Below are 26,714 nucleotides of genomic sequence, written 5' to 3' on the forward strand. Positions count from 1 at the left end.
TGAGTAGTAGTCGTAGCAGCATCAGTAACAACAACAGTAGTATTGTAGTAATAGTACTAGAAGCAGTAAAAGTATAAGTTGCAATTGCACAACAGATGTTAAAGTCTGAAGAAATTCCGAAGAACGTCACATTTTCTATTAGCAGCTGGTATGTGCTTTGAGAAGCACCCAGAGGTTGAGGACATCAATGTTGAAGTTTTTGTTTTCTTCTTCTTCTTCTTCTTGCTATTGTGGGAACAGAAGTTTTATAATCCAGGTATTTGAAATACAGGCAAACACGAGTGCATGAACTTGCTTCCCCGGAACACTTTACTGTCGATGGCCGGGACATGTTTGTTTCATGCTTTGAGGAGCCCGATTCGTGCCTGAGGGACGATGTCACTACGCTTGAACGTACCTGTGCATACGATGAAGGTGATTGTCTCTAGCCAGTGCCATGGTGGAGCTTTCATCATCATTCTGATCGGACTCGTTGCTATGGCGACGCCGCATCAGCTCACACGGCCTGTGTCGGAGACTCATCTGTGAGTAGAAGTGCCCTCAGTCAGCATTCTGTTCGGGAAATAATGACACAAAGATTTTACTCCAGGCGTATTGTCCATGCGAGGATGAATTGTATTCGATCCTGAGCAGGTGTTCCTTGAAGAACCCCAGTGATTACACCTATTCTCCATGCTTCTTCATTTTCGGCCAAAGAATGGAGATCGAATCAACATAAATCGTCCCGTTGATACCAACCTTAATCTTCTGATAGCAGTCTTTTGCGGAATAACCCATGCATTTCAGAGATTGCTAGATAGGTTTTCACTCTTTTGAGTTGCGGTAAACAATGGACCCTCTTCCCCACTTTCCTTCACTATGTAGGTTTGAGGCATGGGTAATTTGCAAAACTATACTATTACACCATTATCATTCGGAATTCATTACCCACATCAATCATTTTGTTGGAATAACCCTCGAGTCACGGCCAATCGAAGGTTAAACGAATGCTGACTTGGATTACGCACCCAAGTGAGATTCTGGAGAAAGCAACCCTGACTCCTGTTGAATTCTCGTCGAGGGAAGCTAAGCCTGCTGAGATTATGACGTCGTTACTATGACAGCCAAACGCGCGCGCTATTCTTTTACCAACTTCATCATGGTTGTCTGACAAATGGTGGACTAACAACGGGGTAACAACTTGTGCCCTGGTCCCGATCAGCATGGCATGCTAAAACTGCACGTGCGACATGACAATCTACGCTTCATAAGATACAGACTCATGTCATTTTCAAAAAGCTTTTAGTCATATTGGTTCTTTCCCATGTGCATTACAATGGATTAGAACAAAAGAAAAAGAAGAGCACAGAAAATACAAGAAGAATTCTCGCATAAACGAGCAATGAATATCATTCCGAATAACATCGAATTTCTGTCGTTGCACACTTGTCTTTTTCACCCTATACATCTCTCTTTGGTCGTCTGAATAAAACTTCCCAAAAATAAACCACAACAAAATAAAAGAAAAACCTGGTTGACGATTACTTCGGGCAGATTTTTTAGCTGTTGTTGTTGTTGTTGTTGAAATTTCTTTCGAAACATTGATACAGCTACATTCTATATTCTCGCTTGCTTGTGTATGGTGATGTCTCCAAGACTTGGGAAAAACTGGGCGGGAGAATCTTGCCAACAGTAATTTGAATGCCGTTTATTACACGTCGAAAGGGATTTTGTCAGCGCTGCAGAAAGAATCACATCATGATCATCCTCTTTGGCAACTGGCCCCCCTGGGTAATAGCTGGTGCCAAACCTTGAGGCATCCATTCCACTATCAAGAATGAAAGCAGAATTTCCAAGCATTTTCTTGAAGTTTCCCTTCTTTATCTTTCTCTCACCCCCTCCCTCTCTTCCGTCTCTTCCTCGACCGAATACTTTACATTTTCTCTCTTTGTTTTTTTTTCTGTCTGACTCGATCTATCTATAGAAGGATGCATGGTTCGTCACATCTAGATTGAAAGGCGTTACGAGTGAGATTAAAAAAAAAAATCTCAATGAATACATGAGTGTCTGCAGGGACAAGGAGTGGCCATTAGAATGACTGTATACGTTGCCCACGGTAAAGACCCCTATGCATCCATATTTGTTTGCTTGCCGGTCTTTTTGTACTTTTGTTTGTTTGTTTGTTTGTTTGTCTGTTTCGAGTTTTGTTTTCCTTCACGATCACATATTTCCCCAAACAAGTATATTTTGGGCAACCCAGCATTGTTGACCCGGCATTATTTCAGCATTTTATCGACGAGTTCAAGTCTTGTTCCCCCGAGCTAGACAAGCCCCCTGCTGAACGCCAGGTGGGCCGCCATATATGTCTGTAGTGTGTACCTTCTCTGGAAACATCACAACACGCCATCTCCGGTGTTATCAGCTGATGTCAAAAGATCAAGTGAGTCGTCTAGATTTACGTGCCCTATAACGTGACTGGGAGCCAGCGAAGGTGTGTGGTACGGAAGACTTGAACATGTGAGGTGACTGATCGAAACTCACCAGCTTGGGCACCCTTGATATATCCCATGCCGAGATACCTCGATACGAACAAGAAGACGGAAAGGTGTGTGTTCGTTTGTTGTACAACGAGGACTAAAACTGAATGCACTGTTGCTATACACTGTCGCAGGGACAGCACACATTCAGTTGTTTCCTTACATGGAGGTCGGTCAAAGTTAAGACGGCTTACCAGGATACAGTGGGTTTCACTCACGGATTCTCAATAATGAGGTCCAAGGTTCGAATCCTCTGGCCACGCCCTATCCTCAATGCCTGGTCCTCCGGAGAGGACTCAAATGTCGCATATCCCATTTGCACACGTCACAAAATTTTGCTCAGTTGAGGAATAATGTATCCCAACATTATGTTTGAAATCTGACGGCAATACACCACAGAGTTTTTAAAAACTCAACGAAAAACTAACTCCATGTCATTCGAGAACACGCTCCCCTCATACTGAAAATAGAATATTGTGAAAAAAAGTGAATAACACTTTGAAGTTCCAAATGCCATGCTGCGAGCGCTTCCACGGCTGCTCGCCAACATCTTATAGTTTGCTTCCGTGTGGAAAGTGTGGCTATAGAGAGCAGCTCAACCCTGCAGAACACTATATTGAGCATCTGCAGTGTCTATCTATAACGAAAAGGGGTGACGAACTGAAACAATGGAAAATAGATTTGTTTTTTACACAATAAAAGTACGACAAACACATCAAAAAGTTTCTGAGTGACGTCAAGTACTACTTAACGTGTGGTAGCAAGTTATTTTGTCCTTATTTGCATACTAGCGAAGTTACGTTTGATTGTAGCTTGAAAAGGTAAATGAGAAACATAGCTTAGGGACTCTTATTTTGATGATATTGTTTTTGCCTTCAGATTGTGTGTGTGTGTGTGTGTGTGTGTGTGTGTGTGTGTGTGTGTGTGGTTGTGGTGAAAGTAATGGCTATTATTATAACAGTGGTGTTATTACCTGCTACCGCTAGATGACATTTAGTGAAATTCTCGTCTTAGGCGTGACGGCACGCGAGTAGGATCCCCAGCACCGCAATGGGGTCATTGCCATGTTTGGTACGAACCCCTCTACATTCCCACAACATTCCCACGCCTGTGTCTCTCTTTCTCTATGACAGCAATAATCCATTATTTGCGTCTCTACCTCCATTTTCTTTCTCTGCAAGGGTTCAAATTTATCATTAATCATTTTGATTTAGGGCACCATCAACACATTTTCCGGTCTGATTGCGATTTCCCAAGTCAACACGAACAATAACTATACTTATGCGCACACATATCGCGTCGTTTGCCTAAAGTTGAAAGTGGATGTATGCTGAGGGTGGGGCGGCGTTGCTATAGTTACACGTGTGGGGGAAAGTATGTTGTCGTGCGAGAGGACTGCATCAGCTGCTGCACATCATGGTAATACTTCGGAACTCATATGGCTCCCGCTATGATTGATGGTGCCCGTTTAGCCCCGCATCTTGCATCGGACAGGAATTGGCGGAGAAAAGATTCGTGAAATATTCACCATCTCGAGGGGCCGAAATGATGTTTACCAACAGACGGGATAACGATGGGGAAAGGAGGAGGGTCGAAAAGGAGATGACATTCACACAGTACCCCAAACATCCATCGTGAATTTGATAGAATTATGGACGATCATCCTCTTCCATTACATCTTTATTGGATTCATCTTGGGTTTCCTTACCGTTAGTGCTTGTTTTTGTTGGTGTTTCTTCCGTATCACACTTTCCTATTCATACTTCTATTTATCCATGAGCATCGCTCAACTCCCGGAAATGATACGATATACAATACTGGTAGTTTATCAAAACATCTTCTCGACAATCCTGCTGAAAGTATAATTCCCAATACTTTAATAGAGTGACATCATAAAGTAATTATATTTATACATAATATTTAGTATAGGTAGTAGAAAGTAGTAGTAAGTTCTCATTTATTCACCTGGTTCTAGAGGAACAAAGTTGGTAATACTTCTTATTCACGAATGTCCGCGCTGGGGTGGAATCGAACCCCAGGTAATCTCTTTACGATCTGAAGCCTTATCCAAAATACCAGTGCTTCTTCTTTCATGCAAAGTAGCAATATCTCTCAGCTCGTTACGTCTCTTTAATGTGCCTATTCATGTGACAAACTTTCGATAAGCTTTCGAATTCATGGCCTGGCGTACCTGAGAAATAAAATTCTACCTTTCTATGCAACTGAGAGATATGTCATTAGTTTGCAAAGACTATGGACCTGGACGGAGGTAGTCCAATATTTGTTTCCACTGCTAGACATTCATACATGTATAGCTCGTTCGAGCGGAAGTTTGATCGATGCTGTTCTCCTACCAAATGTCTTTGATCTGCATCCAAAATTGACCAAATATCCCGCGGAGAATTACACATAGCTTCTTTTCTCCCGTATACTGTCTCTCCTCCTACAAACAAACTGAAACACCTTGAGGCGTATCTATACATTTACAGTCAAACAATCAATTATTCCCAGCATCCTGGAGGAAGAGACTTGGCGGAATGAATTTTTCAGCAAAAAGGAATGCATTTTGTATGAGCGATCCGCCAGTGCGCCGCCTCAGGTGGGGACTGGAATAGGTCAAACCTCGCTTTCTGCACGACAGGGCCCGTGATCTTGTCTGGGTTATTACGCAAGGCAGCAGCAAGACTTGAAAATTTCATGAGTCTCGGGCAATAATTCATACAAATGCCCTTTCCCCTCTACGGTGTGATATCTAGCACTGTGTTTGTTCTGCTGTGTCAAAATATCAAATACTCCATGAAGGCACTTTCACACGTGAACCAAGTTCCCAACAGTTTTGGAGGCTACGTATTGAGAGGTAAGGTTGTGACAGAGAAAAAAGAATCACTGTGAATTTCAACGGGTTTGCAATCAGTCTCACGCGAAATGAATTTTCGCCTTCATCGACATATTATATCCCACTCATACTAGCTTGCGTCACATTTCCTGTGTTACTTTAATAGCAGTTTCCATGAATGGTCTAATAACAAGTAGGACTATCTAGTTCGGTCAGATCATTTATACTCGTTTTACATTTTTCCATGACAAATTTGGCCAAGTGTTAAGTATGCCGCAATATTCATATACAGCCTTCCTTAAATCTAAGTTGCGATTGCACATTGATCCGTGTCTCGAAATCACTTCTTTTTCTTTCCCTGTTATCAAATCAGTTTGCGTGTGCATGTAAAGGGGCCAGTGTTTTGTAAGGCTCATACTCTTTTGTACTGTCCCCCTACTTCTTATAACATGATTATGTGGTGTTTCTCATTTGAGTGTGTGTGTGTGTGTGTGTGTGTGTGTGTGTGTGTGCGTGTGGATCTGCTTACGAGCATATATCTGTGTAAATATCCCTTTAATGTGGCTAGTTGGTAGATGTTCCCGATCATCAAATTAAGGAAGTATAAAGCAAAAGGAGACTTTAAAAAGTTTATCACGAATGCTACATTTCATTTTCCCACTTATTCGAGGAAGTTGATAATGATTTGTCTGATTTGATTTGATAACTAAAACTGAACGGTCTTACGCTCGAGACTCTATGGACAGTTCCAGATATTATAAGACATCGTTGATTAAAATGGGTTCATTGTAACAGGTTGAGCTGAACAACATCTGTAGAGTGTGTGTTCAGAAAACAACGTATAACCAACGACCTTGATACATGATCGCCCTGGTTTACTTTACCCTTGTACATCAACTGATACCCTTAAATCATTGCTTATAGCAAAATAACAACAATATAAGCTACATAACAATACAACGGGAATGAAATGACACTTTTATGATATTTTCTTTCTACTTAGGGCACATTATTTACCCCAATTCTGCTATCACAGATCAATCATCTAATTGCATCAATTCACTGCCTTAAGTTTATAAATCCACTGACATTAAAGGACAATATTCTCACCTGTGTCAACATTCCTGCCAGTTTCGGGATCAACCTTTACCCTCAAAATGGGAATTTTACAATCAGGTTCAAAATACCTGTCGATCGGTGTAGGAAAATACTCACCAGTTGCCTAGTTTTTGTTTTGATTGGTTTCTGTTTTTTATGCTGTTACAAAACTAGCACTGAGAGATGAAAAAAGACTGAATAAAAATATGAATGATTGAAATTCCTTTATTGGAATCACACGGCACATGTCCATTAATCACAGGAACATCGGCTGTGGTTCGATGATAAATATCATCGTTATATTCGTCAAATATTGTTGTAACTTCTGCGCAAGAACCCCCCCCCCACACACACACACGCACACATCGCACAAACACACAAATAAATGGTATCATTTGAGTAGGCAGAATAAATACTTATCATACGCTCACAAACGCAGCACCCACACGCACACACAAAAACATACATACATAATGTATTACATGAAAACAAACTTTGACACAGCTCGTTATTCCTCGATAAGAATGCAATATACCTGAATAGAAGGAGTATAACGATTAGATCAGGGAGGTGAGACCCTCACCTCCCTGATTAGATGAAGCGAGTGAGCGCGTTGAGGCGCCATTTCACTGCTGTGTCAGTCTAGAACGTGCTACGTCCGCTCGAGGGTACTCACAAGTGAAACGTTCCCGTAGCTCATGCTGGGTTGGCCGGCCTTGTTAAAACGTCCAATCCGTGCTTACTCGTATCTTATCGTATGACACTTTTAACATAACGTATCTAGTTCGTTATACTTCGGGAGGGACAGGATTGTCAGTATAGAATGTTCTCGACACATTCGGGGGGAAATGAATTATTGCTACACCGTTATCATAATAAATGTCCATTGGGGGAGGGGTGGATTCCGTTAAAACAACACTTGAGAGGAAACTGCCGGTTGTGCTATGATACTGAAGCTTCACATTTCACAGAATTTGAAAAAAAAAAATCCCGTCATCTTGATATGGTCTGTCAATGCTGGGCCCTGCTCTCTCGGGGAAAAAAAAAATGATTATTGCTATACCGTTTCTATCACAACGAATGGGGGGAGGGGTGGATTCCGTTGAAAACAACACTCTGCAGGAAACTGTAGATTGCGTGATGACACTGAAGCTTCACACTTCACAGAATTTGAAATAGAGAGAGATCATGTCTTCTTGGGTTGACGAAATGGTCCGTCATTGCTGGGCCCTGGGCTCTCTCTACGGCACGATTCCTTTACTATTTTTAAGCGGACACCCCAACGCAAATCTTTCACCGATGTGCCGCTGGATACGTTCCGCAGTCTGCAAATAGGATACTGGTTGAAATAGAAGCCTGCACAAATTATGAAAGCGAACCCATGCAAATTTTCACACGGTCACTGAGTTAGCCCATTGCATTCGTCTATTCAAGCCCTGGGCCAGAGTATGAAGAAATACCGGTGCTGTTTGCAACTTTACACCTCCGTATTTTCTGTCACAGTGGGCGTCTCCACAGCAGGAGACACGAGACCCAGCCCAACAGAATTATAGATGGCGTCATATTATTATGATACATAGAATTTAAGTTCCGTTTTCACTGACCTCACAGGAAATGTCATTTACTTTGTTGTAAGCCAGAACAATAGTAATTAGCGCCGATCGACTGCGCGCGTAGAAACGAATCGTCTGCGGGGAGCCACCGGTCCTCCGGTGACGTTTCCCTTTTTTTTCGCATGTATAATTGTGCTCCTCAACTAATACTAATACAGTCAAACCTGCCTTAGCGGCCACCTCTCTATAGCGGCCACCTGTCTATAGCGGCCACTGAAAAATCCCCCCGAGAGAAAAGCCATGTTAAAGACCCTGTGTATAGCGGCCACCTGTCTAACGCGGCCAGCGGCCACAAATTTTGTTTCCCGCGATAGATTTTAACCTGTCTATAGCGGCCAAAAACCCGATGGAGCCGTAGCCGAGCTGATAATTCAGGGTGTTTTTCTGCTTTTTATTCGTGCCAGTCATTTCTGGGCAACATTCAGTGATCGCCACCGTTGCATTCACCACTTATTCAGTCACAATAATGCACTAATTCATGACTGTGCACATGCTACATCTAGTGTACTGTGCAACAATTTCATAAACACCGGCATTGTTCTATGAATGATACACACGTGTGCATACGTACACACATAAATGTACATGTACACGTATATATAACAACGATGATACATGTACATGTAGGCTATGCACACAAAGTTGGATTACCTGTCTATAGCGGCCACCTGTCTATAACGGCCACTTTTTCCGTATCCCTTGGGTGGCCGCTATAGACAGGTTTGACTGACCCTACTGCCTTTTGCGTAAGTTTCATGACATGCCATCCTGATGAATTCAATCCCTTGGAACACATATACGTTTGTTAATTTCCCAGAATAAGAAAATCAAAATGTTATCGAACCATGTGTTTACGCACGCGCTTTTGAAACCTTAGTGCATGTATACAATAACCAGTGCCCGAGTTCAGCGCAAACGATCTGTGTTCAGACACCTTTGTTAAAATGGCAGACGACTCCGTGTGAGACGATATTATATTCTCTGTGTGAATGCCAGGGCAGAACGAACCATGCGATATTTGAACTGTTACGTGTGAGTGATTCTACTATACACTCGACTTAGGACAGAGTAAGATAAATGTCATCCAATGACTGCGTACACATTACAGGCAGTCAGAGGAACTTCAGTTCACCTCGATATTTACGTCTTTTCTACGTGTGCCACGAGCTTTGCAGACGGATTGATAGTGACATCGTAAATGAGACGAACCAAAGAGGAACTAGGCGAGAACCTCCTTGGACGAACGTACTGCTATAGAGAGAAAACATTACCAGCACTAAAATGGGATAAAATACTGCTTCAAATTTAAATCAACGTTGTCAACATACTCTCATCTTTGTTCTTGTTTATTTTATTTTGTCGCAGTTAGGTTCTGATGCGAAACTCTGATTCTTTTAGCGTTCCACATGCCTATCAAGCTCACTGATAAAGCAAACGTGGCCACTTCAGTTGCTAACCATGATGATGAGTGGAATTTCCCGTACGACAATATATGAATCTCCTATTGAATTGAATTGTCACAAATATCTTGAAATAGATATCACATGATCATAAAAATATAACCCACTACCAGGCATCGATTAATATTATTCATGGGTGTTATGAACCACTTCAATGTCATGGAGAAAAGACACCAATCATAAGCACATTAGAATGTGACTATTGTCAACAAGATGGTTACATTGTACGTTCATATTGTCATGGTTGTGGAAATCAATTCCGCTCGTTTCAGGAAAACGATTGTCACGATGTGTTTTGGTAAATTCGATAGTTTCTATAGTGATCGCAGATAGAACTCTAAACGTCAGGCTGTCGGCGCAGTCCGTAATATTTCCTTAGTACGACATTACGTGTGTATTCCTAGGTACCTTTATGCCAAGAAAGTAATTCTATTAGCTGTGCCAATAAAATGGTCTGTGAGCGCGTTGACAAGCAGAAGATTTCCAGCAAATACCACCATTCTTTGTCAGTCGTTCAGCCTGGATTTTCGAAACTTTGGGCGCGACTTTAGCACTGTCTATGAGCCAACCGCGTCGAATAATACAATTCTCTTTCACGCTTAATGTTCCGTTACGAACGCTCTGCAATAATGACCCGACTTTAATTCTTGTTTAGCCTCTGTCATACGCTTTTGACAAAGGCTGAAGATAGGAGTGAAAGAGAGACCTCCGACGTAGAAGGTTAAATCAATGCTGTTATCCGTGAAGTACGCACAATAGGAAAAACCAAGGCAATATAACGCCAGAATAACGTTTCATTTCGATAGTAAACAACTTTTTATCAGTAGCGTCTAGCCGTAAGATCTTCCCGCTTCAGAATCATATCATTATCATAAAAAATAGCACGTGCTTACAGCAAAATACACGGTACTGCATCATTCACGCACTGCTTTTTCGTTTCACATCCCACTATGCATCGTCTGCCCTGTTCGGGTAAAGCTGCCTGCTATATCCTGATGTTCTGGCGGGAAAAAAATGCTGGAGGAGCTTTATGTACTTACAACTCCGGAAGCCAACATCGAGTCTAAGCCGAACGTCAATGCTACAGGCAGCATGAGATAGGTCTGGGTTTCTATGGACTCCATCAGAGTCTTTGTCCTTAACTTACGAAACTACCAAGCCAAGACTTTACAATTTATTGCATCTACATGTCAGGCTTGGACCGCAGCAAACACGAACGTTCCAAGAGGTGGCAGTTCCAGGAACCAATTATAAAATTGTTTTTTTCCGACAAATACATTGTGCTATAAACTTTATTTGCTGTTTTTCCCCTTTTCTTTCCAAATAACTATAGAGTCATTCTTCGAGAGGACGAAGCGACCGCTGACAAACTTTGACAGAGATCAGCATGACGCCCATTACACCCAACACTCGTCTCGTCGAAGAACTTTGAACTTTGAACTTTGAACTTTATTGAAAATAACACCTTTTTGCCCCGTGGGGGCATATAAAGGCTTAAACGTACATAACATGCAATGTAAACATAGTATCATACTATAATGATATAGAACATATTTACAAATAGTGTACAAAATATATACATGTATATACAGTTGTCAGCCGTCACTCAATCTGTGAATCAATGCTTTCTTGGCAGTATAAGCAAAATTAATTACTATGTAGTTACTTAAAGGGAAGGTTCAGCAGTGGGGTAGAGGGAGGTCTAAACTTAAAAAAAAAAATGATTTGTGATATCAAACAAAGACGATTATCAATATTTGATACTTTGTATTAAATAAATAGGTTCTAAAGTAACAAAGTTACATTTTAATCGTAGTTTACAATAACAAAGGGTTTTTTAAAGCAGTTGAAAGCTTCGATTATGTTCCACTATTGAACCATCCCTTCATAGTATGAATAGTAATGGTGCATAAGACATTATAGTTTCTAAGTAAAACAGTAATATTAAAAGTCATGGAATTAGGAGGGGGGAAAAATGTATTCTACGGGGAGGGGAAGGGGAGAGATGGGGGTGGGGGGGGGGGAGCTAAAATGGTGGCTTAGAGGACTTGAATTCCACCATAATAGCATGGGCAAACTTGGCAAGTATGATCAAAATCTTTCTATCTGCAACATTAAACAGCTTTTCCATTTTATATGTATTTGGCTTAGTATAATAATAACTTGGTAATAATTCTGACCTGGTATTTTCTAATGAACTGCATTCAAAAAGGACATGAAATTCATCACCAATCTTTTCACTTTTACACAGAGTACAGTGCCTTTCATCATAACTAATATCTCCAAATCTTCCTAGTACTACGGGGAGATGGGTAAAACCCAATCTGAATTTAGTCAAGTTAATGGCATATTTTCGTGGGAGTATTAATAAGTATTTCTCAAGGCCAAATTTTTTCTTAAAAATTCTATAGTTTATACAGGCACTTGATGATTCAATAGAAGAATACCAACTTTGGGTGTATTGGTCATCCAATCTTCGTTTAATGTTGGCTTTCAACCATGAAAGGTTACATGTTTGTGATGACCAAACCCCACTAAAACCACAATCTGAAAGAGTTCTTCTAACACATTCTAACCATTCTGACTGATAACCTTGGGTGTTATGCATCTGAAAAATAAGACTATAGATGGTAAAAGCAATATTACTCTCGCTTTTGTGTATGAGTTTTGCCCAGAAATTAACCATTCTGTACCTTATGTGGTTTGCTATTGGATAGCGTCCAAGTTCACCTGACACCATGCAGGTAGGAGTTGACAATTTACAGCTAAGAACTATTTTACAGAATTTCAGGTGGAGCTTTTCGGCGAGGTGACAATGAGAGTAGCCCCAAATCTCACAACCATAGGTAAGAATTGGTAGTACTAGACTATCAAATAAGTCAAGTTGGATATCAATAGGGAGAGCAAGTCTCCTACATCTAGCTATCAAAGAGTACATAGCTTTGCTGGCTTGATCATACAGTTTTTTCTGGGCTTTAGCAAAGCTCCCATTATAATTGAAAGTAATACCTAGATAAACATACTCATCTACAACATCTATGCATGAGTTTCCTATGTGAAATGAGGGGATGTTTCTCACCTTGCCTTTTGAAAATATAACAACTTTAGTTTTGGATACATTTATATTCAGGTCTTTTTCATTACAATAAGAATAAAGAGTATCTAGTGATTTTTGCATATCTTCTTTTGACTCTGCTAAAATTATGGTATCATCAGCATACAAAAGTGTAATTAAATTTAGGTAAACAACTGTATCATCGGTCTGTAGTATGTCATATGTGAGGTTTGAAATAAGGGAAAGTCCCTTGCAAGAATTCAAAAGGCACCTTTCAAGATCATTCAAATAGATTGCAAAAAGGAGGGGTGACAAGTTGTCACCCTGTCTTACTCCAACTAGTGATGGAAAAAGTTGTGATAGCTGGCCAGAGTTGGACTTAACACATGATCTGGCTTTCTTGTATAAATTAATAATAACATTTAGGACCTTACCATTTATGCCATAAGCGATAAGTCGATTCCACAGTTTGACCCTATTTATAGAGTCGAAGGCCTTCCGATAATCAATAAAAGTGCAATACAACCTCTTCTTTTTATTGAGGTAAAGGTCAATAATTGATTTAAGGCTGAATATGTGATCCAATGTGGAATAATTATGACGAAAACCAGCTTGTTCACTTCCAAGTGAGCCAGACGCTTCCAGAAACTGGGAAATTCTATTATTAAGTAACAAAGTAAACAGTTTACCGACACAACTGAGAACAGAAATGCCTCGGTAATTATCAGGATTCAGGGGTGAGCCCTTTTTGAGTATTGGACAAATAATACCTATTGACCATTCATCAGGAGTACAACCAGATAATAAGATAGCATTAAACATTTTTGTCAACATGCTTAACATCTTTTCTTTGGAGTATATAATAAATTCATTAAGAATATTGTCTATACCAGCAGCTTTATTATGTTTTAGTTGACAAATACCATTACTTACTTCTAATTCAGTAAAGTCCTTATTGATAATTGTATTTATTGAATCTAAACTGACCTGAGGTATGTGGTCATTACAAACATCATTTACACAAAGAGGGTTATTCAGTTCCACAAAATGCTTAACAAGCAAATCAAAATTAGCCTGGTTAACTTGCTTAGAGGTTGGGTCTTTCAGAAGTTTCCAAAACTCCCTAGGATTCTTAGATTTCAGTGTCTTTATTTTCCTCACAAATTTCTTTTCATAGCTACATTTAGCTTTTCTAAGTACTTGTTTATATAGCTTACCCATGTCATTCATCTTCACATAATTTGTCTGTGATTTATTATTTCTGTATCTGACTTTAGCTCGATTTAACCTTTTTCTAGCTTCTTGGCAATTATAATTAAACCACTTATTATATTGATAACTGGAGCTACCATTTTTACTTTTATTACATATACTAATTTTATGTTTACTATTTTTAATACAACCTGTCAGTTTGGCAGATGTTACAAACATATCATTGATTTTTCCAATTAGAGAATCTATTGCATGAGAATCAATTGACACAGGTTTCAGCAGAAGCTTGTCCAGCTCAGCTTCTATTTTCATTATCTGATCCACATCAATGTTATCAAGAAAGGGCTTTTCCATAGAGGTATTCCAGCAAGGTCTAACAAACAATGGAACATTATCCTGATTATCTTTATCTTTTATATCAGGTTCAGTAGTTTTGCAAGGATCAGAGTTACTATTGTAGAAACTGAGCAGGACAGGGTTATGTACATCAGATAAAGTGATATCAAAATCTGCAATCTCAAATCGCAAAACAAACGGCATCATTTCAGGAGACATAATAAAGTAATCCACGACGGAAGAGTTTTTGCAGGTTGGCCTTCCATAATAGCGATCATATCCGAGCCTTCCATTTGCGATGTAGAGATCAAAATTTTTACACATCTGAATTAGTCTCAAACCATAATTATTGGTAGCATTGTGTGAAGAATTACGTTGCAGCTCAAAACCGAGCGTATCAATAGTCTCCATGTTAACAATTTGATGAAATATATTTTCGTCATGACCAACATTGGGAGTTACATCATTATCAAAACTAATATAGTCAGGTTTTCGGCCTGTCCACGCATTGAAATCTCCACCAATACAAACAGGTAACTTGTTACCACCCTTTACCGAAAGATTAACAATGTCATTCTCCAAGTCATCAAATAATGTTATAGAAGAGAATCTAGAGGATTCGGGAGGGATGTAAACAAGGCCCAATAAAAACTGGAAGCCAATAACCTTCTTGTCTACTTGGAACCATAGCACATTATTACAGTTACCGTCAAGAATCTTGAAATCATTAATAATATTATTACTGATATAGGCGGCAACACCACCTGATTTATGGCTACAGCCTTTTCTATTTTTAAAGAACAGAGAGTAATTATCTAGTTGAACATTGGGAATATCGAAAGCATCCATTTTTGTTTCAGTCAACAATACAATGTCTTTATCAGAGGTAAAGTTCAAAAAGTCAGGAAGGGAAACCTTATTAACCAGACCACACACATTCAGAAGGGCTATGTTCAAGGTAGCGGAGTCAGTTTTTCGTGAGTATTGGTGGTCAAAAACAGATGATGGAGTACCAGCATTGTGGGGGGTAGCATTGAGACTGTCACTGGGGATATCAATGTGGGCAGGTGAAGAGTTACAAGTGTTGTTGGTGTTGGGGCATGTAGAAGTATAACTGTTGTACTTGCAGATAGATTCACAGCTTTTGGAAGAGGAATAAGCATCATGTTGGGTTCCAGGGGGGTGGGGCAGCAACTTAGGAGGGTTGACGTGGTGGTGGGCTCCAGGTCCTCCGCCTGCATCCTAGGCCTCAGCATACAGGTAACAGCCAAGACCAAGCCGCCTATAGTCGACACTCTCAAGCCCGAGCTTGAGCATGTCGTCTGGAGAGTCCAGGATGACAAGCCTGTCATTCGTGGACATGTTGCAGAAGATCTTCCCGTTCTTACTGGACACGCGCTTCACACCAGGTACGCTTTTGGCATATCCCAACATACGACTTCTCAGAGGTGTGAGGTCCTCATTGATGTACACCTTCCTACGATACTCATCGAGGTCTTTAAGGTGACTCCGCTTGGCGTGCAGCATATCGGCAGAGGCTCTTGACACAAATCTGCACAAGATTTGCCGGGGTTGTCCCTGAATCTTCCTGCCATTGCGGTGGGCGACCGAAATGTCTTTGGTATCGAGGTTGACCCCAATCTTCTTGCCTAGGTCAATGACCTTCCTGGCCACATCTTCGCCTTCTTCTTCAGGTAACCCTGAAATCCTAATTGTCTCGCGGCGTGTGTACTGTTCGAGGCGGTCAGTATCGTACTTTGCCAACAAGGCCTGCCTTTGCAGTTTGCTTTGAGTACCCTTGGTGTCCAGAGACTCAGTGAGCTTCTTGACAACGGCAGTAACAGCTTTATCGACTGCTGTGGCGACAGTGTCAACAATTACAGGTAGCATCTTCATTATGATCTGATTGGTGAGTTCAGCAACATCCAGCTGGGCAGGGTTCTCACCTTTTCCACCTTTTCCTTTGCCCCGAGGTTTAGGTGGCTGAGAGGTAGTTTCGCTGTCGAAACAGAGGTGCTCCGCAAGAGTGTCCTTGATGATGTCCTGGATAGAGACGTCACTTGACTCAGGGTCTGGGTCACTGCTGTCAGTGTCATCCATCCCTTGGGTTTCGATTATTGGTTTTTGCAAGTCAGGTCTGAATTTCTTTGATGCCGCTTTATTGGATGATGTGGTCGGGGTCAATGTCAAGTCACGTTTGCCTGCGTTGCCAGTAGCCATCCTCGGTAGTTAAGTGCACTGGTAAATAAGTGATAAAATTCCAAAGTTTTTCAATGAGCAGTCACACGCACGTAGACAATACACGGTTTTCCGTATGTGGGGCAGTGGACATGTAGAGAGTCACGTATATTGTAATGTTGACCAGAGATTGTTGGAAAAACGTACCTTAGATATCCGCGACTGCACCAGCAACAGTTTAAAAATAATGAATAGTCAAAGCAATGAAACTGAGCTGATCCTGAGGCTCTGCGTTGAAGAAAAGCACTTTCTAATTTCGGAAACGGCTGACTTGTACATTCGTCTTGCACACCTTGCATCCACCCACAACGCGAAAAATGAGGGGCTGGAGACACACAAGTTTGTAGCCTTGCTACAAGGAGACACTCACAGTGACACACATACACAAAAAAGAGCTAAGCAGAGATATGAATAGCGAAAGACAAAGATGGAGTGACAGACAGACAGTAATATATCGATGTAATATAAAGATGGATGGATAGAGAAAAGAGACAGATATACAAAGAGAGCGGTGGTCTGCCCCCGGGCCACTGCTAATGTGAAATCATGTGTATAGGCCTATATACAGACAGACAGACACACACAGACAGGCAGATAGTTAGATACACAGGAGATATATAGAGCTAGATATTATGGAGATAAATGAAAGGACAGACTTGAGAGAGATGGGACAAATAGATAGATATATAGGTGACAGAGAAAAAGACATGACAGACACAGATTCAATCCAACTGACATAGAGAGCAGAGGGAGAGAATGTCGAAATTATTTTAGTTGTGTCAAACTTGTAGTGAACCGACGTATCAGAACATGAATATTATTGAAAAAAAAATAGTTAGTAAATTTAGAGTCACGAGCATGAGGAGAAATGGCTTATCATAGTGGATATCATATTGGAAGAGGTGATGCCGGTTGTTGGCTGCACTGCAATATGGAAATAGCCACAAAATGATGACTTATATTCTAAAGTGCTTTTTCAAGTAGAGACGAGAAATTATCCGAAGACTCAATTACAGCTGCTATACGTTATAAATAATTGACATCTTCGCAGCTGATATTTCAGGGTCAAGTTGTTGCCATGACATGTGCAATAATCATACGTAGCAAAAAGCCAGTTCGGGGTAGGGGTTCCAACTTGCGCATGAGCACTTAAAGGGCATGAAGTACTGAGAGACAGGTTGGTTTATAATTCACTGATATAAGCATCTGTGATGTAATGATTATTCATCTAATCCTTATGAATGGTGCCTGCCAGTACATCCAGTTTACACCAAGCCTGGTGTTTGGCAGTGTTAACAGAAAAAGGTTTGTGAATGCATGCAATACAACACAGTGAAATGGATGCTTCCCCAAGTGTTGATTAACAAATCATTCTGGTCACCTCATCTGCAGGTTCATTCTTCGTTTGAAGACAAGTTCCATAAATTGCTATGTTGGGCAAGATGATGCATTTAATATGTCGCTTTGACTCGAATGAAGTGCCTAACCAACCGAGAAGCAAAAAAAAAGGTAATCTGTACCCATATGCACATCCATGAGCTATCTCCGAACTGGCTTATATGATGTCCAAGACTGTTATATGACACGAAATATTGGCGTCTTGAAATGAGAATAAGGGGGCATAAGCTCAGTTCATATCGATGTGAGATGTTTAACACGGGATCCTGCCGAGTCCGGTGCGAACCACGTCTGATTTGATCCCCAATTAGAGAATGAACACCCACGTACTATACTATGTGGAGAAATTCCTCTTCCTTCTCACCATCCAACTTGGCTTGTAGCGAGCAAGGGAAACGGGGAGGTCCTCGACTTTTGATATATTGAATACCTCTACCGTAACTGGCAACAAATAAATGATCTCACTTTCGATGGATCTATAAGAGCATTGCATCCCATTGAGGTTGAAAATACAAGCCTACCAAGAAATTACTGATGTTGTATAGCCCATGGTTAAATTAATCGAATTTGAGTGGTTGCTCTAAATCTACGAGATCACACCAATCATTGCAGTACGATTCGTATATCGTCAAGATTTCTTTGCAAGTGTGTAATGTGATTGTCAGTCAACACGAATCAGTCTCTCGCAGAACACATTATTTTTATGGCAGCCAGATGAAGTTACCACTGATGAACACACTTATCTATTGTGCGGTCTGTTTTCACGCGTAAAACAGCGACTGGAAACGTGCCAACTCTGCTATAATGAATAGGCGAAATTAATCAACAATGTATTTATACTATTAAACACAGGGTAATCAACGTTAAAAGATGCTATAACGGCAGTAGCACAACATTACGATATAACTAATACTTACCCGAGGGCGTAATTGCTATTGATTGGCAGTATGTGTCGCCAAACGTGCTGGTATATAACTCGATTATATTCCCCTCCGCAGTTGTTATGGTTTAAATCCATTCGAGAGATGATGCCAATATTCAGCACGCTTTGAATAACGGGATTTGTTGGTGAATCCTCACAAATTACCCTCCTACGAGGAGGGGGCTGTTACAATGTCCACTCTATGAAAGAGTGACCGGTGTAGTGGACACTAGACCGTGTACAAGCGTGCACAACAACAGAGTCCAGCAGTCAACCAGAAGAATCCCCACCAGGGTTTAACACCGTTATGTTACACCATGACAAACACTGTCTGTGGCTAAATCGGATGCTTGCATCTACTTCTGATCACGGTGTGCGACCATAGAGAAACGCACGCAGTTCGCCTCTCTTCGCGCTACACTTCCCTCACTAGGTGTTAAAGATTACCCCGTCGTTGAACACTCCACAAGTTTTCTGTCACGGGGTCTTGCCCTTGTTTTTCAGTGCGTCGAGGCAGAAGCTCACGAATGAAAAGCATTCGGAGGAAGGAGGGAAAAAGGGAGACAGAAAAAAAAAAACATCTGCAGATTTCATTGTTGCAGACGAGACTCAATGAATGGCTTCGCGGACACACTGTATAGGCAACGCGCACTCACATTCACAAAACTCTACACACAAATCCACACATCGCACACACACTCCACATACACACACACACACATACGCTGATCTCTACGCATTAATCGATCCATTCTCGCTGACGTATCGTTAGGAGGTGCACTAAAAAGCTCCTGACTTCTCCCCACTTAGGCCCTGAACTGTGGTTTTTATCGATCAGCTGAGTTTATCCTCTACTGAGCCCTCATAACACACCTTTTCAGCGCAAACTATGGGCCGCCTGATTAGTCCCAATTCGCGAATGTTTCTGGGGGCGGCCTTCAGAATGATGTCCCCGCCGGGCGTATATGAATGACAAATTAGGCAGAGATGAAATGGCTCTTAAGATGTCAGGTGTGCAAGATATCAAACAGGTTGGCTAAAATACGACAGTTTCTATTCATTATTCAAATGTCACTTACGGGTATAAAAGAAGTGACAGACAGTAAGCCTGGACACCTCGGTTCCTTGATAGAAAAGTCAACGCGAAAGGACACCTGTGATCTAAATCGATGACATTTCGCTAATGAATGTTGCTTTTTTTGTGAAGTTTCGGAGCTGTTATTGTGATCTTATTGTTTGAGATATTGTCAGAAACTCGTCATTACAAGTACCAGACTTGTAATAGTGTTTAGGCAGGGGGGGGGGGGGGCTGGAAATGAAAGGAGTTCGATCATATTTTGCGTCCTGGTTCTCTCTCCTCACTCAGTGATCATCCGTTCTAGTAACATCGGTTTATCTTCGATGGATGATGCCATGATCCATCCATTAAAAACAAACAAACAAACAAACAAACAAATAAAAAATCGAAGTGTTTAAGTAATACTCATTCTGATTTCACCATCGCTTCGCTCGTATATTGACATTTGTACAGGGTACTATTACTCTTGTAATGTTCTGCCTTAGTATAAGTATCTGGAATGATTTTCGGACGTAAGAAAATACTGCACACGATTAAAAAAAAAAAACCCGTCTAGATTGGAACTATTATTCTTTTAGACAGGGATAGAGTGTGGCTAGTCTCGCAAGTATCATTGTGGATAATGTGTAAGTGCGTGTGTGTGTTTGTGTGTGAGCGTTTGCATGTTTAAATGACATACCCCATTACAAAACAGGGGGAAACACCGTGGTCGACACCTTTTGTGGAGGATCGTATGCAATGGGCAGAAATCGCTGGAACTCGGAATCTCGGACCTTATAGTTCAGAGCACTTTCCACTTCAACCACGGTACTCCTTATAGGAGTGCAATAACCCGTCACTTTCAGTGTGTTACCAGCAGACCAGGGAGAAAGTCCCATCTCCCTGGTTAAACGCGTGGTGACAGTCTTGATAGGGGATTTTATTGGAAGACACGCGGGGTGCAGAGACGATAATGTGTTCGAGGACAGGGGTTATGAATGTCTGTCACAGTCGGTATAAATGCCGAAGTGGCGATGGTTTAGAGCAAATTGTCTGGACTGGAAAATTGACTGCCTGAATTGTACAAAAAATCGTTTTGATAAATTATATCACAGCACTGGAATGTGCGGTGTCGAAGTAGATGTAAACGTTTAAATTCTTTTATGTTTCCAATAATTAAGTAGGCCCTACTTTATGAACAATGTTACAGGACGTATATCTCGCACATACCATATTTTTAAACTGAGACATCGGTGAGGTCATTATAATCAGCACTGGTCACTATAATCGAACGGGCAATATTGCACCGTCAGTGGTAAAAAAAAGCGTTATATATTGTTTGAAATGCTAATCACTGCATTAGCTGCTTCATGGGTTCATATCGATGACGCTAAATTACTTTTTTCTCTGCCAACTATCGATGTATCATGCTCTTGACTTATTCCAGCTTTTTTGTGTTTGTGTGTTTAAGTAGACAGAAATGTGGGTGTTTCATTCATCATTCATCCTATGACGCCCCCCCCCCCCCCCCCCCCCACCTCAATATGTGCGTGGCTGCGTCCACGGTCCGGTCTATTCAACGCCACGGACATCGTTACGGAATGCTCGGCTGTGATTGATGCTGCCGTTAATAAGACATGTTCTTGCCGTTGCAGCTAGAGTATAGCTGAGCAAACTTGGGGGATACTACCGGGGCCCGGAAACCAGCCGACGGAGATGTATGACTTTCACTCAAGCCTTCTCGAATCGATGACAATGTTTACCCGCGTTATTGGGGGCGATTACGGGGAGGCGAACAAAGCCTTGTTTGGAGGAGCAAACACCCGTGATTTAGTCATCCTCGAATGAAGAACTCAGGAACAAGGCAACCTTTCTCCAGGCAAGAAAAAATAAGTAGTACTATAGTTTAAAGATTTTGAACTTGTTTTAATGGGGGGGGGGGAGCTTCTAGTCACTCAAAGGTTAGATTCGCACTAGTCCGTGTTTAGGCACCTACTTGTTATTATAGTTTTTACAGAAAAATATATGTGAAAATCGAAAATAATATTATACTCTGTAGAGACTTCATTGCACAATGACTGCTGCACATCATCCCTATGTGTGTGACAGCTGGAATTGTGTTACATGAGAAAAAAAAATCAAAACAGCATTATTTTGTTACCCCGGTATACGGTGGGTACGAATTATGGACGACGTATACAATGTACGTATGCTCTGTATGACATTCATGGTTTACTCAGCCTGACGCGCTTAAAATACTTTGTGGAGCGACACACTAAACTTGATTATTGTCATAACCTTTACATCAAAACTGATAAATGCCTTCAGAGGAGATCATCCAGATCAGGCGCCACGTTGTTATCGTTTGAACAGGTTATAGTACAAGTAAACTCGATGGCTACAAAGCTTTGATGGGAACAATAGTGACAGCACGTAACGTTTGCTTGGCTTCAAGTTTCGGGAGCTGACCCGGTAGAGCACGTTATAGCTATTTTCATTTGCTCATCAAGAAAACACGCTGAAATAACGGGAAGGATGCAGGGGCGGGGGGGGGGGGAGGGGGATATCCCATCAGAACCAACATCCTCTACAGACACCAGACAGACGGATGACCCGCTCGTCCTTAGGTTTTCTTTTAAAGCTGCATTGAGCCACAGGTCACAAGTACCTTCAGATATGATCCTATCATATTAAAGTTCAATGTACGTACATAGCTCTAAAACGCGCGGGTGCGATCAGCTGAAATAATTACAGGAATCCAATTACTGGAACAAAACCGGGCAATTCACAACATTTTGCATCAGGAGAGTAAATCAATTTAATAGGAAACTTCTTAGCAGTACCATGGTTTTTTTTTTCTCCCAATGTGTGCGTGTGTTTGTGTGTAATCGTATTTTCTTTTTATTCTCAACATATTGATTAAAAAAACACCCTTATAGTCAAACACATTGAGTGAGTAGTGATATCCACCGTTTACTCCATCTTTCCCTATCAAACTGTTTTGCCACAAAAGCTGAAACAAACTCGTAACCCTTCATCCATCATGCTTCGAAATTTCGAACAGTATCACACAAAAAGTACATTCCATCCTTTATCATCGTCTGCCAAAGACAATGTGACATCAACCGTAATTGACCCTTTAAAAGAAACATTGTGACACGCTTTCTTCGACGTGAGTGATTCAGTTATGATAAATGGCGCCAAGGGCACCATTGCCAGACATGCACACAAGAGGAGTTCCTCGCATTCGAAGCACCAATAACTTTTTTAATAGGTGCATTTTTGGCGCCGTCGCGGGGGATGGTATCAGTGGTGGAGGGCAGTGGAAAGTAAACACGCGCGCACGTACACACGCACCACTACCGCACACACACACGCGCGCGAATGTAAATTCACGCTCAAAATTATCTATTCCGTGCAAACACTCTCGCAGTGAGATCACGGTTATTACATTAACGACTGATAGATCATCGGGCGAAATTTGGTACTGTTGTGACATCTCAGCAGATTTCGCTTTACGAGAATCCGTAATTGTGACTCATCTAAGTCAACAGATACGAGAGTGAACTCAAAAAGTACTCAACGCCACTTTTCTGCAGATGGCATTACGTTATCATGGTTAGTGAAGTAATTCGTTCATGTAGAGTATACAACACGTCTGAAGACTTCGTTTTGATGACTTAAAATGGAGACGGCATAAAAAGCTTGGATAATATTTCCATATATTGACATGGATGAAATAAAGAAGTCAAATATCCCCACGCCAATAGGAACGAGTCTTCCCCTAGACAGCTATTGCCGTGAATACACTGCTGATTACATAAAATGTCATGATTTACATATTTATCCAACAACTCTATATCCCTTGTCAGAACTGTCTTTTTGTGCATGTATTATGTGTCTGTGTATGTCTGTGTATGACTTGTGTTTGTGCGTATGTGCATAATGTGTATGTTTGTGTGTGTTCAAGGAAAATCTTCTTACATTATGCATGTTTGAAGGTTGTCAGCTCCGCTGCATATTATCCACCTACAATGTCATCCATATTTGAGTTTAAAGTAATTACGGGTCTAGCAAAGAAAATGACGAGCTTACTTGGATTTTACTCTTTTTCTGCCATAAAGCCACCGTCCCCAGATCTTATAAGCCGATTGTTCTCATTAAAATGTTGGGTTTAAACGATTTAAGTATTAATCGTTATGCTAATAAAACAGAACAAGGCGTTATTCTACATCCAAAGAGAAGTCTGAGGAAATCAGCTCCGAATATTGTTGTGAATTATAAACATACAGTGGGGCTTTGAGGTATACATTAGACTGCGGTGATAATTATGTGAAGGCAATATTTCGCCAAAAAAAAAGCTTATAAATATATGCTCATAATCCGCCATAGTACTTGCGCATGGCGCGGATATCAAACATAAATTTATTCTGGGAGTATAGATATATAGTTTACATACATACACACACACACACACACACACACACACACACACACACACACACACAAACACACAAACACCCCCCCCCCCCACACACACACACACATTGACAGGGCAGGCCATATCTGACTAATGTTGAAAGGCCGTGAGTATAAGGACACTTCCGCTAAAGTTCTCAGAAAATCAAAGCCCCCTCTAATGTCTCTCTCTCTTAACAAATCATTAACGATAACTTTCTCTCAGTGGAAAAAAAAACACCACAAAAAGCAAACGAAGAAGAACGTATTACATCAAAATCGACCGCCGTCAGGCAGAGATTCTTTTGGAGTGAAGAAGTCGAGAGCGACCGACGCCAGCTCGGACAGGGTTTGATTTAAGGCCTCATTAGAGAGGGGCGGAGTACAATCATTACACACTTTCTCTCTTTCATGTAGACCGATACGCCATTTTACCCTTGAATTCATCCGCGTAAACGTGAGTATTATGTGAGCGTGACATGATGTTCATCCCTTTTAGATAGAGAGAAAATTGGTTTCTCGATAGGGGGAAAGGGTATTTTAAGCAAAAGGTGGCATGCATCCGGTCGCTAACAAACTACAAATTCAACACAGACCATTGCTTCGAAAGCGCTTAGCGTTCTGTCTGCATGCGTTCTCTCTCTGCGGACGGGTCTGGTATGAAATGCACAGAATTTGCCTTCATGTTGGAAGTTTTGGAACTATAGCCGTACGACATTGTGTGAACGTAATCATATGATTAACCAGTACAACTATATATATTATCATAACTTTAAATCAAATATCGTCTGCAGTTAGAAAAAAAAAAATCATAATTTTGATGCATTTATGTCCGCGAAGGAAATTCTACCTCTAAATATCATCAGCATCTTCAATAAAGTTTCTAATGTGAAAAGGCTGATAAGGAAGAAATAATGCGTCAAGTAGGAAATTATTCCTCATAATAATTCCGGGAAGCGTGGTTATCCAAGCGCCACATTATACACGTTTGACTCGCACGCGATGTGAGAGATGACGACGAGGTGTACGTGTGTAGTTGTATTTCCAGAGTAAAGTTTCAATAGTTTTTCGAACACGCCAGGTCGGCTCTTGAGGCTTCTCCCATTTCACTAGGGCCAAGATATTTTTACGATACAAGTCAGACGCTCTCGACGGCGTACACGCATCGCAATAAAACGAAGCTTGACGTTTGTATGCAAGACGAATACTTGTGTGACAAGCCTTGCTTCAAGTCTGGGGATTTTTTTTTTTTAATTTACAGTCTTGGCTATTGCATAATCACACATCTTGCCATTTGTGTTTTAGCCATGACTCAAAGTTAAATTTATATCTCTAACCGGAATTTAAAAAAAAAATGGGACAGGCATTACGAACTGCGAGTACAACAGGATGGACAAGACATTGATATCAATATGCTTTACAAAGAAGACGACGAAATTGGCGTGAAAGCGGTCGGAAAATGAAACATTGACTTTAGCTTTGCATGCTGACAAGTCTCTGTGGCGTCATTTAATTGCGACGAAATCATTAATTATGCATTTGTTTTGTTACTTTTGGGAAGCATTTCGGAATTCATCAGGGAACAAAGATGTAAACGGTTTACCTGCTACATCCGCCAGCCACCGGTTGGTATTCCAATATTTGCGTCAATTCTTGTCCATTAGACGTTACCTTGACAACGAGAACATAACCTGAAAAAAAAAAACCAACATAGATTAGGTCAAATGTGAATGAATATGTTGGGTACAACACAACGATCGATTTGCACCATTCTACTTTAAATAGCTTGAGATGCATTGATTACCCTACAATACGCTACGATAATACCAGCCGCAACAAAAATCACCTGTCGCTTTGGAAACAAAGAGTAGGAGGGGGGGGGGGGGGTCGGCTGAGGAGACTGTGCGAGAAGAAAATGGAGAACCCATTTTACGTTTAATAATGAATAATTAATTGCACCCAATATGCCTGCCTACCACTCCGACGGCCAATCAAATTGGCATAAAAGTATTAGTGTGGCGCCAGTGTGTGATAGAAATGGTGGCGCTTCGACCAAAGCTGCCTGCACGACAAAGCTTCATCATAAAATGCGATGGTCCGCCACCCACTCAAACAAGATTGTAATCCTCGCCATGCGAAAGCAGCATGCACTGAGATCGCTTACGCATTCAAGTGACTTATGCACATAATACCATAAAGCCAACATAAGGTGCATAAGTCCATCATTGTAATGCAAGCAATATGTCAGTTGACATGGTTGATCCAGTGCCACTGATACATATTCCATATGTTGTCAAAGGAAAATTCCGCTTAGGTTTAAATCTAGTCAGCAAGAAAGATTAATCACAACTGTTCTGCCCTTCCTCCTCTCTCCCACCCTCCCCCCCCCCCAAAAAAAAATCAACTACTAGTAATCCTTAACATTTCCTAACTTCCTTATTTGTAATTCGATTTCTATAAAATTGTCATTGTTGCGCTTGTAAAATGTTTTATACTTTTTTAGGTAAGTTTTTGG

The 26,714-nt window shown here is 41.0% G+C and overlaps 1 protein-coding gene across 1 annotated transcript in view; it reads right to left on the bottom strand.

The window, feature by feature from the left end:
• LOC139737482 (uncharacterized) overlaps positions 1-26,714 on the bottom strand; it is a 69,150-nt gene that overhangs the window by 18,547 nt on the left and 23,889 nt on the right. The window contains exons 2-3 of the mRNA XM_071648156.1: positions 25,803-25,890; positions 398-552 (exon numbers count right to left, since the gene is read on the bottom strand). Coding sequence (XP_071504257.1) covers positions 398-458 — 61 coding nt within the window. The 5' untranslated portion in view covers positions 459-552; positions 25,803-25,890. The remainder of the gene's footprint in view (positions 1-397; positions 553-25,802; positions 25,891-26,714) is intronic.

The sequence above is a fragment of the Diadema antillarum genome, unplaced genomic scaffold, assembly GCF_040938485.1.
Source record: "Diadema antillarum isolate AM-2024a unplaced genomic scaffold, OU_Dant_1.0 seq00000693_RagTag, whole genome shotgun sequence".
Classification (NCBI taxonomy): domain Eukaryota; kingdom Metazoa; phylum Echinodermata; class Echinoidea; order Diadematoida; family Diadematidae; genus Diadema; species Diadema antillarum.